General features: G+C 40.9%; 1 protein-coding gene across 1 annotated transcript in view; it reads right to left on the reverse strand.

The window, feature by feature from the left end:
* LOC128660492 (uncharacterized) overlaps positions 1–18,632 on the reverse strand; it is a 212,942-nt gene that overhangs the window by 59,611 nt on the left and 134,699 nt on the right. The window contains exon 15 of the mRNA XM_053714379.1: positions 16,740–16,847. Coding sequence (XP_053570354.1) covers positions 16,740–16,847 — 108 coding nt within the window. The remainder of the gene's footprint in view (positions 1–16,739; positions 16,848–18,632) is intronic.

Below are 18,632 nucleotides of genomic sequence, written 5' to 3' on the forward strand. Positions count from 1 at the left end.
AGGGTATCTATGTTAAGTGAAGCAAGATCACTGACTGAGGTAACCATACGGAGCAAACTTGGCATAGGATAAAAAAACGTTAACATGACTGCTTATCAAGTCTCTGCAAGTGGGCCAGATCTATATTTGCAAGACTCATGTGTTTCAATTTAGCATGACGTTTTGTTTGTTGTTGTTTTTTCCCCCCGAGAATATGTCTTGATTTACTTGAGACTTTTATATGGGGACCTTTGATCTTCATATATGCTGTTAGTATACAGTTACCCCTAGTTTTTGCTTAAGGCTTTAATAATATCCATGGACTTTAATACTACTTTCCTTGTACCTCTCTTTGAGGGATAGTGGCACTGTTAGTCACATTATGTCATTATTTCTGTACTTAGTTATAAGACATACTGTATATTATTTCTATCTGACCAGGATATTCTGTATTTATTGTGATACTGTCTAATCACAGTACTGTCCACCAATAATGAAAAAATGTTAGGGCTGTTTACATTATTTAAACTTGATGTTTTCTTACTTTTAGGTTTATATTATCATGACGAGCTGCTTTATTTGCACCATTTAAATACTTAAATCAGCTGTATGCAATGGGCTGATATGCATCTATATACAACTTAGATTGGAGCCATCCTCACTTCTAGACAAATTAAACCAAATCCAATACCCTTTAGATATATTGTTCATAACATAAGATTGGGTTTACAAGCCAGTCAGATGTCTGTGTATAGAGAGATGACTTGAGTGGTGTTGCCCCATGTACTTAAGATATTTGAAATAGAGGAAGCAGCTTATATTTGGGAATGTATTTCTCTACTGCTTGTTTGTTGTGCACAATGAATCAGGCTGCATTTGGGTGTGTGATTGTACTAATAGCTGTTTATTCTCATGTAATACAGGTTGCATTATTGTACAAAATATGTTAAGAACTTCCCTATTCTATCTGCAGATATAGTTGCCACTCACATTCTGTTTGTAATGTTCAAACTATAAAATATTTCACTTCTAAAAAAAAAAAAAAAAAAAATGTTTGAGTAAAAGTTGTTTAAACTGAAACTAATCCTGCAATATTTGTTTTGTACTTCCTTTTAATTCTCACTAGCTGAAAAGGACAGCCGCCACTGCTTTACAGATGGAGAGGGACACTGCGAAAGAAGAGACATTTAAGACAGCATTTTTAAATTTGTATTTGTTGTCCCTTAGTTCTAGAGAATGAGAAAAGTGTCCATCCCCTATAGGTGTGTATTACTGACGCGCAAAGCTTGAGTATAATTTATATGCTTCTGCTTACTCGGAAGTCCTTTTGACTACTTTCCCATTATGACAAGCTTTATTACGTGTCAGTAATACACACCTATAGGGGATGGACACTTTTCTCATTCTCTGATTGGTCAGAATTACGGGCGGGTTTTACAATTTTATCCTATCATGTTTGTTTATGCCAATTTTAAACAGGTGAGGAGTTCTACACTGCAGGCTGCGACTACGGATACACATCCGAAACGCGTAAGCCTGTCAGTGCTGCGCCCGTGAAACCTATCTAGGATTTGCTGTGTTTCCTGTATTTTAACATATGAATTAATAAAGGATTTGGTTTTATATTGATTGGAGTGTCAGATCCACCTTTCTTCTTTAAGTTTCTACGATCCAGTTTCTTCCGATACTTCAGCGTGCATATGGTGGATTTTGGAATGGGAATACCTAATATTGGTACAATGGTCTCTAATAGTGCAACATCACAGATGGCAAGAGAGAATAACACCAATGTTGATACTTTAGTAGTAAGACCTAAACAGACTCCATATATAGATTCAAGCACTGCAGTATACTCCTATAGAGCTGATAATACTACCACATTTAATCAGGTTTTTCCCCAGGATCAGGATGCATCAGCAGGGGGGGGGTGGGCAAATCACAGGGCAAATACACAATACCCCCCAGATTTTCAACCAAGAGAGGTATCAGTTGAGGGAGCCGAGACCTCAGACCAAGTACAAGTAAATAAAGTTAAAATAGTGAATAATGTGGTATATCTTTCATCACAGGAATTAAGTAAAGCACAATATAAGGTCTTCAGTTTGGGTCTGAAATTTGCTCCGTCTAATGAGTTTGATGTATTTCAGACACTAATTGACATCAATAGACTTGTGCGTAATATTACCCTTAAAAAACATTTTTGTGACACTCCCCCTTCTGATGTGGAGCGGACCCATACGAATTCCACTGAAAATTACAGTTTTGAACAAAGCTGTGACATTGTTGTATTACAACAGCTTCAAGTGGAAGCTTCAAATGAGTGTGGTGACATACGTAGGGGTCCCTGCTTTAAAAAGAAGTTGACATTCAACCCTATTCAAAGTAGGGGGAATGTCATTGAAACATTCCATAGTAGGGTCGAGAAAGATTTGATTAACTTAAGAGAGAATAAACCGAAATATAAACATAATCTTTCTATCCTTGGAAAAAAAAAAAAAAAGAGTGCTTGCCACACGGAATTGATAGTCAGAAAATCAGATAAAGGCGGTAAGGTTGTGGTTATGGATCGCACTCAATATGTGACTGAAGGCCTTAGGCAGCTTCAGAAGCCTGAGGACTATATGGTGCTCAGGGGGGACCCCACTCCACAATTTTGGATGGAACTTAAACATTTGCTTGATGATGGTTTGGAACAGGGGAATTTGGACCGGGTGATGGTCAATTACTTATTGGTAGAACATCCAAAATCTCCATTGTTTCACAATTTACCTAAAACTTATAAGTCCCTAGACAATGTTCAGGGAAGTCCTATTGTTAGTGGAGTGGATTCTCTCCTGGGCAACCTTTCTGAATGGTTAGATCGTATTTTACAACCACTGGTTACCTCATTTCCCTCCTATGTGAGAGACACTAAGCATATCTTGAACATACTTAAAGATCTAAGGTGGACTCTAGTATCCCTCATACGAAGGGATTAGAGGCAATAACTTTTTTTCTTGACCACTTTACAGAATACTCAGAGGTATTTAAAACTTATATCCTCATGGTGGTTTTGTTTTTGCTTTCTTTAAATTTGAGGATGTTTACTATCTCCAGAGATGTGGTACTGCCATGGGCGAAAAGTTTGCACCCTCTTTTGCAAATTTATTTCTTGGCTGGTGGGAATTTTACCACATCTTTAGAGATAGTAACCCTTTTAGAGAACACTTTTTTGTTTAAAAATGTACATTGATGATTTATTGTTTATTTGGACTGGGGATGGGAAACGCATTCCTCCTTTCATTGACCATTTGAACAATAATAGTGTGGGGCTCAAATTTACTTTTGAATGGAATACCAATTGTATTAACTATTTAGATCTGAACCTGGTGGAACAAATGAAGGTAGGTAGTATTGAGTCTTCTGTCTATAGAAAACCCATTTCAGGAAATTCTTTGCTATTAGGCACTAGTTGCCATCCAAAACATGTGCCTTTTGCTATTGCGAAAGGTGAATATCAGATTAAAAAGGAATTGTACTGATGCTTCCATCTTTTTGCTGGAATCTCAGGGCTTGGAAAAAAGACTCAGGGAAAGGAAGTATCCAATACAAGCAATAAGGAAGGCCAAAAATGCAGTGAGTAAGATTACCAGGAAAGAAACCAGGACATCTGATAAGAAAGTCTTCAATGGTGTAACTTTTGTTACCACCCATAGTGCCCAGTATTCCCAGATATGTGCCATTGTGCACAAACATTTTCCCATTTTATTGGCTGAAGATAAATTGGTACATACTGTTAAGAGTGGCCTAAGATGTTCTTATAGGAAGAGTCCCACCCTGGGTTCTATCCTAGCCCCAACATTATTAAAATCAACTGAACATTCCAGCAGTTCATGGCTGAAGAATATTGGCATGTTTAAATGTGGGTACCGTAAATTTAAACCATGTTATTTTGTTAACGTCACAAAGAAAATTGTGAGTACAGTAACTATCAAAAGTTATGATATAAGTGCCTGCATGAACTGCACGTCTGAATATGTGATCTATCTCATTGAATGTACCCAGTGTCGGGTCCAATATGTTGGACTCACATCTAGGGATACTAATACTAGGATTAGGGAATACATTTCACCTTTTACCACCAAAAGAGCATCAACCCCAATAGTACAACATTTTGGGGATTTTCAGAACAATTTGAGGAGCTTCACATGGTGTACTATTGAAAAAATTCATAGACCCAAAAGAGGGGGTGATATGGATTTAATATTAGTCAGAAGAGAAGCATACTGGATTTTCACACTTGGTACTCTGTTACCCAAGGGTTTGAATTTCAGGTATGATATCATGAATTTATGGGAATGATTACCTTAAGGTCCTATTGTTCAAGGACCGAATTAGTGGCAATTTGTTTTCCATTCCCTAGTCTATTCACTATTTGAACTACTGGATGTATTGTAACATCATTAATTTATCGCATACAATCAGTACTCTGTTTAAGTATTATGTTATACTTTTGGTATAACTATTACTCCATCATTACTCATGTAATCTGAACATATATTTGCCCCTGTTTTATAGATTGAGATTACTTGACAATTTGGACAGCTTTTTCATATTCTCCAGTTTATTGTAATATTTACCACTAGTTAGTGAATCAAATATGTTTTTCTTGTTCTCTGAAGCTGGGTTTGTTGCCATACACGGAACTGGGTATGTGTCTATTATATTATATACTTCACCTCCGCTCTTTAGCCCCTATTATATATTTTTCAATATTTAAAATAATTTTTTACTTAATTTCTCCACTGGTACAGAGTACACAGGGTTTACATTACCTATTGTACTAGTGGTGTATAGGTTCATGATATTTGGGGCATCATGCTGATAATTATAGTGTGATATTGCATATCTTCACACATTGAGTGTAGTTATATGGCTGTGCTTGGTATTTGTCATCTATTTTGAGTTTTTTGCCTTGCGTTCATTAATGTATCTTACATAGACTTTTTTCATTTTTTGGTCTGTGTTCTGGTTAAGTAATATCAGGAGGGGATATTTATATTATATAATTATGTAATATACTATACATATAATATAATAATTACCTTTATGGTCCTTAGGTTTCATATGGTGTATTTTGCATTTTACAGTCCTCATTTTGTACGTTTGCATCAGCTTAGTACTATGTACGGGTATTGTATATTGTAATTCATCCAATTATGTCCGTTCACTGGATTTTCTCTCTCTATTTTTACTTATGTGCAGTTATGCAAATGTTAATCCAAATTTTTCAACTTTGTAATTTATGTGGTTTGTATAATGTATAATTTATATGCTTCTGCTTACTCGGAAGTCCTTTTGACTACTTTCCCATTATGATAAGCTTTATTACGCATCAGTAATACACACCTATAGGGGATAAACACTTTTCTTATTCTATGATTGGTCAGAATTCCAGGCGGGTTTTACAATTTTAACCTATCATGTTTGTTTATGCCAATTTTAAACAGGTGCAGGGTTCTACACTGCAGGCTGTGACTACAGATACACATCCGAAACGCGTAAGCCTGTCAGTGCTGCGCCCGTGACACCTATCTAGGATACAGGGTTTCCTGTATTTTAACATATGAATTAATAAAGGATTTGGTTTTATATTGATTGGAGTGTCAGATCTACCTTTCTTCTTTAAGTTTCTACAATCCAGTTTCTTCCGATACTTCAGCGTGCATATGGTGGAGCAGGTGTGCCATACACTTACCGACCGGCTGATTGAGCAGATAAACTAAAGTGTCTTCAGGATAAGAGGAGCACTTCATGGAGCCTGCCAGAGAGGGCCTGTGAGCTGCATTATGTGGAAGTAAGGGAGATGCGGTCCCTACTTCGTTTGCAGCACAGGATTAAGACCACTTGTTTGCGTCACTCTGGAACGGTGTGAAAAAGGGCTCACTATTGGAGTTGGGCGAGTTACATAATGCTTACCATAATTACCTGCAATCTGTTTATGGACACCTAGCGCCTTCAGCATTGTGCATTATTTATCGTTCCTTCTAGGTTACTGGGTTTTTGTGCTTTGATTTATTATTGTCCCTTAGTTCTACCCTTATTTAGGGACAGTTTACCCAAAAAAGGGGCTATTTTAATAAAGCTTGTTATGTAGATAAAGTTTGCAATTAATATGTATTAGCTATTTTGCTGCTAAATGCGGTAAAAATTAGAAAAAACAGAGTTTATGCTTACCTGATAAATTACTCTCTCTTACAGGTGTATTCAGTCCACGGATTCATCCTTACTTGTGGGATATTCTCAATCCCTACAGGAAGTGGCAAAGAGAGCACACAGCAAAGCTGTCCATATAGCTCCCCTCATGGCTCCGCCCCCCCATCCAGTTCGACCGACGATTAGGAGAAAAAGGAGAACCATAGGGTGCAGTGGTGACTGTAGTTATTGTAAATTAAATTTGAAGCCTGACTTAAATATCAGGGCGGGCCGTGGACTGATTACACCTGTAAGAGAAAGTTATTTATCAGGTAAGCATAAATTCTGTTTTTCTCTTACTTGGTGTATTCAGTCCACGGATTCATCTTACTTGTGGGATACCAATACCAAGAGCAATAGGACACGGATGAAGGGAGGGAACAAGTCAGGTAACCTAAACGGAAGGGCAACCACTGCTTGCAAAACCTTTCTCCCAAAAATAGCCTCCGAAGAAGCAAAAAGTATCGAATTTAGAAAATTTGGCGAATGTATGCAGTGAAAGACCAAGTCGCTGCCTTACAAATCTGTTCACAGAAGCCTCATTCTTGAAAGGCCCATGTGGAAGCCACAGCTCTGGTGGAATGAGCTGTAATTCGTCAGGAGGCTGCTTACCAGCAGTCTCATAAGCCAATCGGGATGATGCTTTTCAGCCAGAATGAAAGAGAGGTAGCAGTCGCTTTCTGACCTCTTCCTCTTACCAGAATACACAACAAACAAGGATGATGTTTGTCTGAAATCTTTAGGTTGCTTTTAAATAGAACTTTAAAGCATGACCACATCAAGATTGTGCAACATTCGTTCCGTCTTAGAAACTGGATTAGGGCACAGAGAAGAACAATGATTTCCTGGTTAATATTCTTATTAGAAACCACGTTTATTACGCAAAAACAACCTTATCTGCATGGGAACACCGGATAGGGTGAATCACACTGCAAAGCAGACAATTCTGAAACTCTTCGAGCAGAAGAAATAGCTACTAAAAACAAAACTTTCCAAGATAATAACTTGATATCTATGGAATGTAAAGGTTCAAACGGAACCCCTTGAAGAACTGAAAGAACTAAATTTAGACTCCATGGAGGAGCCACAGGTCTGTAGACAGGCTTGATTCTAACTAGGGCCTGTGCAAACGCCTGAACGTCTGGTACAGCTGCCAGATGCTTGTGTAACAGAATAGACAGAGCAGATATCTGTCCCTTTAAGGAACTAGCTGACAGACCTTTCTCCAAACCTTCTTGGAGAAAAGACAATATCCTTGGAATCCTAACCTTACTCCACGAGTAACCCTTGGATCACACCAACAAAGATATTTCCGCCATATCTTATGGTAAATTTTCCTGGTGACAGACTTTTCTGGCCTGTATCAGAGTATCTATAACTGAATCAGAGAAACCCCGCTTAGCTAGGATTAAGCGTTCAATCTCCAAGCAGTCAGTTGCAGAGAAACTAGATTTGGATGCTTGAAAGGACCTTGGATTAGAAGATCCTGCCTCGATGGCAGTTTCCATGGTGGGACTGATGACAATGTCCACTAGGTCTGCCATACCAAGTCCTGCGTGGCCACGCATGGAGCATCAGAATTACCGGAAGCCTTCTCCTGTTTGATTCTGGCTATTAGCCGAGGGAGAAGAGGAAACGGTGGAAAGACATAAGCTAGACTGAATGACCAAGGCACTATTAATGCCGCCTTGGGATCCCTGGATCTGGATCCGTAAAGGGGAAGTTTGGTGTTCTGACGGGACGCCATCAGATCTCTGGAATGCCCCAAAGCTGGGTCAGCTGAGCAAAAACCTCCGGGTGGAAAGTCTGACGACTTAGAAAATCCGCCTCCCAGTTGTTTACCCCTGGGATGTGAATTGCAGATAGATGGCAGGAGTGATTCTCCGCCCATTTGATAATCTTGGATACTTCCTTCATCGCTAGGGAACTCTTTGTTCCTCCCTGATGATTGATGTACGCCACAGTCGTGATGTTGTCCGACTGAAATCTGATGAATTTGGCCTCTGCTAGTTGAGGCCACGCCTGGAGCATATTGAATATCGCTCTCAGCTCCAAAATGTTTATCGGGAGAAGAGATTCTTCCCGAGAACCATAGTCCCTGATCCTTCAGGGAGTTTCCAGAAGCCGCAACCCCAGCCTACCAGACTGACAATGATCCACTCCGGTCTGCGGAAACTCATTCCCTGAGACAGGTGATTCTTGAGACAACCACCAGAGAAGAGAGTCTCTGGTTTTTTGATCCATTTGAATTTGAGGAGACAAATCTACGTAATCTCCATTCCACTGTTTTGAGGCATGCACAGCTGCAGTGGTCTTAGATGGATTCGGCGCGAAAGGGACTACGTCCATTGGCCGCAACCATTAAACCAATTACTTCCATGCACTGAGCCACGGAAGGCCGAGGAATGGAATGAAGAACTCGGCAAGTATTCAGCAGTTTTGACTTCCTGACCTCTGTCAGAAAACAGAATTTATGCTTACCTGATAAATTACTTTCTCCAACGGTGTGTCCGGTCCACGGCGTCATCCTTACTTGTGGGATATTCTCCTCCCCAAACAGGAATTGGCAAAGAGCCCAGCAAAGCTGGCCAGATAGTCCCTCCTAAGGCTCCGCCTACCCCAGTTCATTCGAGATCCTGACGGACAGGAGGAGAATATAAATAGGAGAAACCATTATGGTAACGTGGTGACTGTAGTTAGAGAAATAATTCCATCAGACCTGATTAAAAAACCAGGGCGGGGCCGTGGACCGGACACACCGTTGGAGAAAGTAATTTATCAGGTAAGCATAAATTCTGTTTTCTCCAACATAGGTGTGTCCGGTCCACGGCGGTCATCCTTACTTGTGGGAACCAATACCAAAGCTTTAGGACACGGATGAAGGGAGGGAGCAAATCAGGTCACCCAAACGGAAGGCACCACGGCTTGCAAAACTTTCTCCCAAAAATAGCCTCTACGAAGAAGCAAAAGTATATATTTAAAAAATTTGGTCAACAGGAACCTCATTCTTGAAGGCCCATGTGGAAGCCAAAGCCCTAGTGGAGTGAGCTGTGATACTTTCAGGAGGCTGCCGTCCGGCAGTCTCAAAAGCCAATCTGATGAAGCTTTTAAACCAAAAGAAAGAGAGGGTAGAAGTTGCTTTTTTACCTCTCTTTAACCAGAATAACAACAAACATAAGAAGATGTATGTCTAAATCTTCAGTAGCCTCCTAAATAGGAATTTTAGAGCACGGACAACCGTCCAAAATTGTGTAACAAACGTTCCTTCTATGAAACTGGATTCGGACACAAAGAAGGTACAACCATCTCCTGGTTAATATTTTTGTTGGAAACAACCTTCGGAAGAAAACCAGGCTCAGTACGTAAAACCACCTTATCTGCATGGACCAGATAGGGCGGAGAACACTGCAGAGCAGATAACTCAGAAACTCTTCTAGCGGAAGAAATTGCAACCTAAAACAAAACTTTCCAAGATAATAACTTAATATCTACGGAATGTAAGGGTTCAAACGGAACCCCTTGAAGAACTGAAAGAACTAGATTAAGACTCCAGGGAAGAGTCAAAGGTCTGTAAACAGGCTTGATTCTAACCAGAGCCTGAACAAACGCTTAAACGTCTGGCACAGCTGCAGCCCTTTGTGAAGTAAAACAGATAAAGCAGAGATCTGTCCCTTCAGAGAACTCCGCAGGAAAATCCTTTCTCCAAACCTTCTTGTAGAAAGGAAAGAATCTTAGGAATTTTTATCTTGTTCCATGGGAATCCTTTAGATTCACCACCAACAGATATATTTTTTCCATATATTATGGTAAATTTTTCTAGTTACAGGCTTTCTAGCCTGAATAAGAGTATCTATTACAGAATCTGAAAACCCACGCTTTGATAAAATCAAGCGTTCAAACTCCAAGCAGTCAGTTGGAGGAAAACCAGATTCGGATGTTCGAATGGACCCTGAATAAGAAGGTCCTGTCTCAAAGGTAGCTTCCATGGTGGAGCCGATGACACATTCACCAGGTCTGCATACCAAGTCCTGCGTGGCCACACAGGAACTATCAAGATCACCGAAGCCCTCTCCAGATTGATCCTGGCTACCAGCCTGGGAATGAGAGGAAACGGTGGGAATACATAAGCTAGGTTGAAGATCCAAGGTGCTACTATTGTATCCAATAGAGTCGCCTTGGGATCCCTGGATTTGGACCCGTAACAAGGGACCATGAAGTTCTGACGAGAGGCCATCAGAACCATGTCTGGAATGCCCCATAATTGAGTTATTTGGGCAAAGATTTCCAGATGGAGTTCCCACTCCCCCCGGATGCTCCTCCATCGCCAGGGAACTCCTTGTTACCCCCTGATGGTTGATATATGTAACAGTCGTCATGATGTCTGATTGAAACCTTATGAATTTGGCCTTTGCTAGTCGAGGCCAAGCCTTGAGAGCATTGAATATCGCTCTCAGTTCCATTATGTTTATCGGGAGAAGAGAGTCTTCCCGAAACCATAGACCCTGAGCTTTCAGGGGTTCCCAGACCGCGCCCCAGCCCACCAGACTGGCGTCGGTCGTGACAATGACTACTCTGGTCTGGCGGAAGCTCATTCCCTGTGACAGGTTGTCCAGGGTCAGCCACCAACGGAGTGAATCTCTGGTTATTTGATCTACTTGTATCGTCGGAGACAAGTCTGTATAATCCCCATTCCACTGTCTGAGCATGCACAGGTGTAATGGTCTTAGATGAATTCGTGCAAAAGGAACTATGTCCATTGCCGCAACCATCAAACCTATTACTTCCATGCACTGCGCTATGGAAGGAAGAAGAACAGAATGAAGTACTGACAAGAGCTTAGAAGTTTTGATTTTCTGGCCTCTGTCAGAAAAACCTTCATTTCTAAGGAAACTATTATTGTTCCCAAGAAGGGAACTCTTGTTGACGGGGACAGAGAACTTTTTTCTATGTTCACTTTCCACCTGTGAGATCTGAGAAAGGCTAGGACAATGTCCGTATGAGCCCTTGCTTTTGACAGAGACGACACTTGAATCAGGATGTCGTCCAAGTAAGGTACTACTGCAATGCCCCTTGGTCTTAGCACCGCTAGAAGGGACCCTAGTACCCTTGTGAAAATTCTTGGAGCAGTGGCTAATCCGAATGGAAGTGCCACAAACTGGTAATGCTTGTCCAGAAAGGCGAACCTTAGGAACCGAAAATGTTCCTTGTGGATAGGAATACGTAGGTACGCATCCTTTAAGTCCACCGTGGTCATGAATTGACCTTCCTGGATGGTAGGAAGGATCGTTCGAATGGTTTCCATTTTGAACGATGAAACCCTTAGAAACTTGTTTAGAATCTTGAGATCTAAAATAGGTCTGAATGTTCCCTCTTTTTTGGGAATTATGAACAGGTTGGAGTAAAAACCCATCCCTTGTTCTCCTAATGGAACAGGATGAATCACTCCCATGCTTAACAGGTCTTCTACACAGTGTAAGAATGCCTGTTCGAAGATAATTGAGACCCGTGGAACCTTCCCCTTGGGGGTAGTTCCCTGAATTCCAGGAGATAACCTTGAGAAAACTATTTCTAGCGCCCAAGGATCCTGGAACATCTCTTGCCCCAGCCTGAGCAAAGAGAGAAAGTCTGCACCCCACCAGAATCCTTCCCAGATCGGGGGCCAACACTTCATGCTGTTTTGGTAGCAGTGGCAGGTGACTTGGCCTGCTTACCCCTTGTTCCAGCCTTTGCATCGGCCTCCAGGCTGGCTTGGTTTGAGAAGTATTACCCTCTTGCTTAGAGGGTGTAGAATTTGAGGCTGGTCCGTTTCTGCGAAAGGGACGAAAATTTGGCTTATTTTTAGCCTTAAAAGACCTATCCAGAGGAAGGGCGTGGCCCTTTCCCCCAGTGATGTCTGAAATAATCTCTTTCAAGTCAGGGCCAAACAGTGTTTTACCCTTGAAAGGGATGTTAAGCAAAAGCGCTCTGCGCGCCACGATAGCAAACCCTGAATTATTCGCCGCTCATCTAGCTAATTGCAAAGCGGCATCTAAAATAAAAGAGTTAGCCAATTTAAGAGCTTGAAACTCTGTCCAAAACCTCCTCGTACGAAGATTCTTTATTGAGCGACTTTTCTAGTTCTTTCGAACCAGAAACACGCAGCTGTAGTGACAGGAACAACGCATGAAATTGGTTGTAGAAGGTAACCTTGCTGAACAAACATCTTTTTAAGCAAACCCTCTAACCTTTAATCCATAGGATCTTGAAAGCACAACTATCTTCTATAGGAATAGAAGTGCGTTTGTTTAGAGTAGAAACCGCCCCCTCGACCTTGGGGACTGTATGCTATAAGTCCTTTCTGGGGTCGACTATAGGAAATAATTTCTTAAATATAGGGGGAGGACAAAAGGTATGCCGGGCCTTTCCCACTCCTTATTTACTATGTCCGCCACCCGCTTGGGTATAGGAAAAACATCAGGGGGCACCGGAACCTCTAGGAACTTGTCCATCTTACCTAATTTCTCTGGAATGACCAAATTGTCACAATCATCCAGAGTAGATAATACCTCCTTAAGTAGTGCGTGGAGATGTTGTAATTTAAATTTAAAAGTTACAATATCAGGTTCTGCTTGTTGAGAAATTTTCCCTGAATCTGAAATTTCTCCCTCAGACAAAACCTCCCTCCTGGCCCCTTCAGATAGGTGTGAGGGTATGTCAGAACAGATATCATCAGCGTCCTCTTGCTCTTCAGTGTTTAAAACAGAGCAATCACGCTTTCTCTGATAAGTAGGCATTTTGGAAAAAATGCATGCAATAGAATTATCCATTACAGCCATTAATTGTTGTATGGTAATAAGTATTGGCGCACTAGATGTACTAGGGGCCTCTTGTGTGGGCAAAACTGGTGTAGACACAGAAGGGGATGATGCAGTACCATGCTTACTCCCCTCATTAGAGGAATCATCTTGGGCAATATCATATCTATGGCATTATTATCCCTACTTTGTTTGGACATTATGACACAAATATATCACATATATTTAAATGGGGAGACACATTGGCTTTCATACATATAGAACATCGTTATCTGATGGTTCAGACATGTTAAACAGGCTTAAACTTGTCAACAAAGCACAAAAAACGTTTTACAATAAAACCGTTACTGTCCTGTAAATTTTAAACTGAACACACTTTATTACTGAATATGTGAAAAAGTATGAAGGAATTGTTCAAAATTCACCAAAATTTCACCACAGTAACTTAAAGCCTTAAAAGTATTGCACACCAAATTTGAAAGCTTTAACCCTTAAAATAACGGAACCGGAGCCGTTTTTACATTTAAACCCCTATACAGTCCCAGGTATCTGCTTTGCTGAGACCCAACCAAGCCCAGAGGGGAATACGATACCAAATGATGCCTTCTATAAGCTTTTTCAGTGGTTCTTAGCTCCTCACACATGCATCTGCATGCCATGCTTTCCAAAAACAACTGCGCATTAGAGGCGCGAAAATGAGGCTCTGTCTATGACTAGTAAAGGCCCCCAGTGAAAAAGGTGTCCAATACAGTGCCTGCCGTTTTTATTAAAACAATCCCCAAGATTTAACAACTATTAAAAGTAATAATCTGCCAAATATACTTAGTAAAGTAATCGTTTTAGCCCAGAAAAATGTCTACCAGTTTTTTTTAAGCCCTAATGAAGCCCTTTATTCTTTTACTTAAACTAAGAAAATGGCTTACCGGTTCCCATAGGGAAAATGACAGCTTCCAGCATTACCGAGTCTTGTTAGAAATGTGTCATACCTCAAGCAGCAAAGTCTGCCCACTGTTTCCCCCCAACTGAAGTTACTTCATCTCAACAGTCCTGTGTGGAAACAGCTATCGATTTTAGTAACGGTTGCTAAAATCATTTTCCTCTTACAAACAGAAATCTTCATCTCTTTTCTGTTTCAGAGTAAATAGTACATACCAGCACTATTTTAAAATAACAAACTCTTGATTGAAGAACAAAAACTACATTTAAACACCAAAAAACTCTAAGCCATCTCCGTGGAGATGTTGCCTGTGCAACGGCAAAGAGAATGACTGGGGTAGGCGGAGCCTAGGAGGGACTATATGGCCAGCTTTGCTGGGCTCTTTGCCATTTCCTGTTGGGGAGGAGAATATCCCACAAGTAAGGATGACGCCGTGGACCGGACACACCTATGTTGGAGAAAGATTTTCATTTCTACTGAGTCTATTAGTGTTCCCAGAAAGGGAACCCTTGTGAGCGGGGACAGAGAACTCTTTTCTACGTTCACCTTCCACCCGTGAGACCTTAGAAAGGCCAGAACGATGTCCGTATGAGCCTTGGCTCTGAAAGGACGATGCCTGTATTAATATGTCGTCTAGGTAAGGTGCTACTGCAATGCCCCGCGGTCTTAGAACCGCTAGAAGGGACCCTAGCACCTTTGTGAAAATTCTGGGAGCGGTGGCCAACCCGAAAGGAAGGGCCACGAACTGGTAATGTTTGTCCAGAAAGGCGAACCTTAGGAACTGATGGTGATCTTTGTGGATAGGAATATGTAGGTACGCATCCTTTAGATCCACGGTAGTCATATATTGACCTTCCTGGATCATCGGCAAGATTGTCCGAATGGTTTCCATCTTGAAAGACGGAACTCTGAGGAATTTGTTTAGAATTTTTAGATCCAGGATTGGCCTGAAAGTTCCTTCCTCTTTGGGAACTACAAACAGGTTTCAGTAAAAGCCCATTCCTTGTTCTGCAATTGGAACTGGGTGTATCACTCCCATTTTTAGTAGATCTTCTACACAGCGTAAGAACGCCTGTTTCTTTGTTAGGTCTGAAGACAAACAAGAAATGTGGAACCTTCCCCTTGGGGGAGAATCCTTGAATTCTAGAAGGTACCCCTGAGCAACTATTTCTAATGCCCAGGGATCCGGAACGTCTCTTGCCCAAGCCTGAGCAAAGAGAGAAAGTCTGCCCCCTACTAGATCCGATCCCGGATCGGGGGCTAACCCTTCATGCTGTCTTGGTAGCAGGAGCAGGCTTCTTGGACTGTTTACCCTTATTCCAGCCCTGCAAGGGTTTCCAGGTTGCTTTGGGCTGGGAAGCGTTATCTAGCTTTGCGGCAGCAGAGGTTGCAGCAGGTCCACTCCTGAAGTTGCGAAAGGAGCGAAAATTAGCCTTGTTTTTGGCCTTAAACGGCCTATCTTGTGGAAGGGCATGGCCCTTGCCCCCAGTGATATCTGAAATAATTTCTTTCAGCTCTGGGCCGAATAGTGTTTTCCCCTTGAAGGGAATATTTAACAGTTTTGTTTTGGATGACACATCCGCCGACCACGATTTGAGCCAAATCGCTCTTCGCACCATGATGGCAAAACCTGAGTTTTTTGCCGCTAGTTTAGCTAATTGGAGAGCGGCATCAGTGATAAAAGAATTAGCCAGCTTTAAAGCATGAATTCTATCCATGACCTCATAGTATGAAGTCTCCCTCTGGAGCGACTCCTCCAGGGCCTCGAACCAAAAAGCCGCTGCAGTAGTTACCGGAATAATGCAGGCAATTGGTTGAAGCAGAAAACCTTGCTGAACAAAAATTTTCTTCAGCAATCCTTCCAATCTAACACCACATACTCTTTACCCTCCCGTGGAGATGCTACTTGTTAGAGCGGCAAAGAGAATGACTGGGGGGGCAGAGCCTGACGGGAGCAATATGGACAGCTTTGCTGTGTGCTCTTTGCCACTTCCTGTAGGGATTGAGAATATCCCACAAGTAAGGATGAATCCGTGGACTGAATACATTAAGAGAAAACCTTTCTGTATTTTTACACGTGCGTCACACTGACTTGTTACAGGGCTAAAGTTTACCCCACGCTCCTTAACTAGTGGGCTTAAAGCAGGAAGTCACTGGCTTTCTTGTGCTGGAGATGTAACTAGCCTGACTATGCACTGTGTACAAATGTTAAGAGTCGCAAATCTTTTTTTTGAATTTGAACAAAAAGCATATAAATTTAATAAATAAAATCATTGCTTCAAAGTTTAGCTCTTTACAGAGGTCACAAAGACTTTAAAGTTTGACTTGCCCAGTCTGAGGGTATCATCAGGCAGAAAGGGAAAGACTATATGACACTGTGAAGCAAACCAACCTATGCTCAGCAAGTAAATAAGAATGCAATTTAGCACAAAGGAAGAAGGTAAAGGAGGCAGTTAAATATTTTAAGATATATACAACCATTAAAATTGTAGTTAATATTAAGTATTCTAAAGGCACAAACTAGTGTAAAAATAAAATGCTTGATGAGTTAGAATATTTTATTTATGTACTATTACTCACTCGCCTTAAAACTATAGTTATACCACCCTCTGCATGATTAAACCCATAATTAGAGGGTTAATTAGTGAGAACATGCTTTAACCATTTTATTTTAGCACTAGTACGCCCCTTTAACATGGTTTACTTCTACTCAGGTTTTTTTTAAACTGTTAAAACTAATTTAAATAAAAAGTTTAAATATTTTTCAAAAAGCATCAAATTAATCATGTTCTTACTGTATTTTGATTTGCGCTTAAGGCATACATTCTTAGACCCAAAGCCATCTTCTGTGCAATTTCCTTTACGTTGTTTATTTCAGAGTCTGAGTCCAACTCAAATGAATCCTGTAGGAATAAAAAAAAAAAACCAACTTTATAGGTTAAACTTAAAAAATACTGTGTGTGTGAGAGAGTATTTTGTCATCAGTTGTAGTACACATCATTATGATTTGTAAATGTCCGTTTTATATTACTATTTTTTTTTTTTTGCACATATCAATATAAGAAACTTTTCTTCTATTTCATAGTAATGGAACTCATGTACCAGAACTACTACGGCTTCCCTTTAGTTCTTTGAAAGATTTCTGCAAAACAGAAAAACATAATTTATGCTTACCTGATAAATTTCTCTTGTAGTGTATCCAGTCCACAGATCATCCATTACTTATGGGATATTCTCCTTCCCAACAGGAAGTTGCAAGAGGATCACCCACAGCAGAGCTGCTATATAGCTCCTCCCCTAACTGTCATATCCAGTCATTCGACCGAAAACAAACAGAGAAAGGAGAAACCATAGGGTGCAGTGGTGACTGTAGTTTAATTAAAATTTAGACCTGCCTTAAAAGGACAGGGCGGGCCATGGACTGGATACACTACAATAGAAAAATTTATCAGGTAAGCATAAATTATGTTTTCTCTTGTTAAGTGTATCCAGTCCACGGATCATCCATTACTTATGGGATACCAATACCAAAGCTAAAGTACACGGATGATGGGAGGGACAAGGCAGGATTAAGCGGAAGGAACCACTGCCTGAAGAACCTTTCTCCCAAAAACAGCCTCCGAAGAAGCAAAAGTATCAAATTTGTAAAATTTGGAAAAAGTGTGAAGCGAAGACCAAGTCGCGGCCTTGCAAATCTGTTCAACAGAGGCCTCATTTTTAAAGGCCCATGTGGAAGCCACAGCTCTAGTGGAATGAGCTGTAATCCTTTCAGGGGGCTGCTGTCCAGCAGTCTCATAGGCTAGGCGTATTATGCTCCGAAGCCAAAAGGAAAGAGAGGTTGCCGAAGCTTTTTGACCTCTCCTCTGTCCAGAGTAAATGACAAACAGGGTAGATGTTTGACGAAAATCTTTAGTAGCTTGTAAGTAAAACTTCAAGGCACGGACTACGTCCAGATTATGTAAAAGACGTTCCTTCTTTGAAGAAGGATTAGGACACAATGATGGAACAACAATCTCTTGATTGATATTCTTGTTAGAAACCACCTTAGGTAAAAACCCAGGTTTGGTACGCAGGACTACCTTATCTGCATGAAAAATCAGATAAGGAGAATCACATTTTAAGGCAGATAGCTCAGAGACTCTCCGAGCCGAGGAAATAGCCATCAAAAACAGAACTTTCCAAGATAAAAGTTTAATATCAATGGAATGAAGGGGTTCAAACTGAACTCCTTGAAGAACTTTAAGAACCAAGTTTAAGCTCCACGGGGGAGCAACAGGTTTAAACACAGGCTTAATTCTAACCAAAGCCTGGCAAAATGCCTGGACGTCTGGAACCTCTGCCAGACGCTTGTGCAAAAGAATAGACAGAGCAGAAATCTGTCCCTTTAAGGAACTAGCTGATAATCCTTTGTCCAAGCCCTCTTGGAGAAAAGACAATATTCTAGGAATCCTAACCTTACTCCATGAGTAATTCTTGGATTCACACCAATAAAGATATTTACTCCATATCTTGTGGTAGATTTTCCTGGTAACAGGCTTTCGTGCCTGTATTAAAGTATCAATGACTGACTCGGAGAAGCCACGCTTTGATAGAATCAAGCGTTTAATCTCCATGCAGTCAGTCTCAGAGAAATTAGATTTGGATGATTGAAAGGACCTTGTATCAGAAGGTCCTGTCTTAGAGGCAGA

This window comes from Bombina bombina, chromosome 5, assembly GCF_027579735.1.
Source record: "Bombina bombina isolate aBomBom1 chromosome 5, aBomBom1.pri, whole genome shotgun sequence".
Lineage (NCBI taxonomy): Eukaryota > Metazoa > Chordata > Amphibia > Anura > Bombinatoridae > Bombina > Bombina bombina.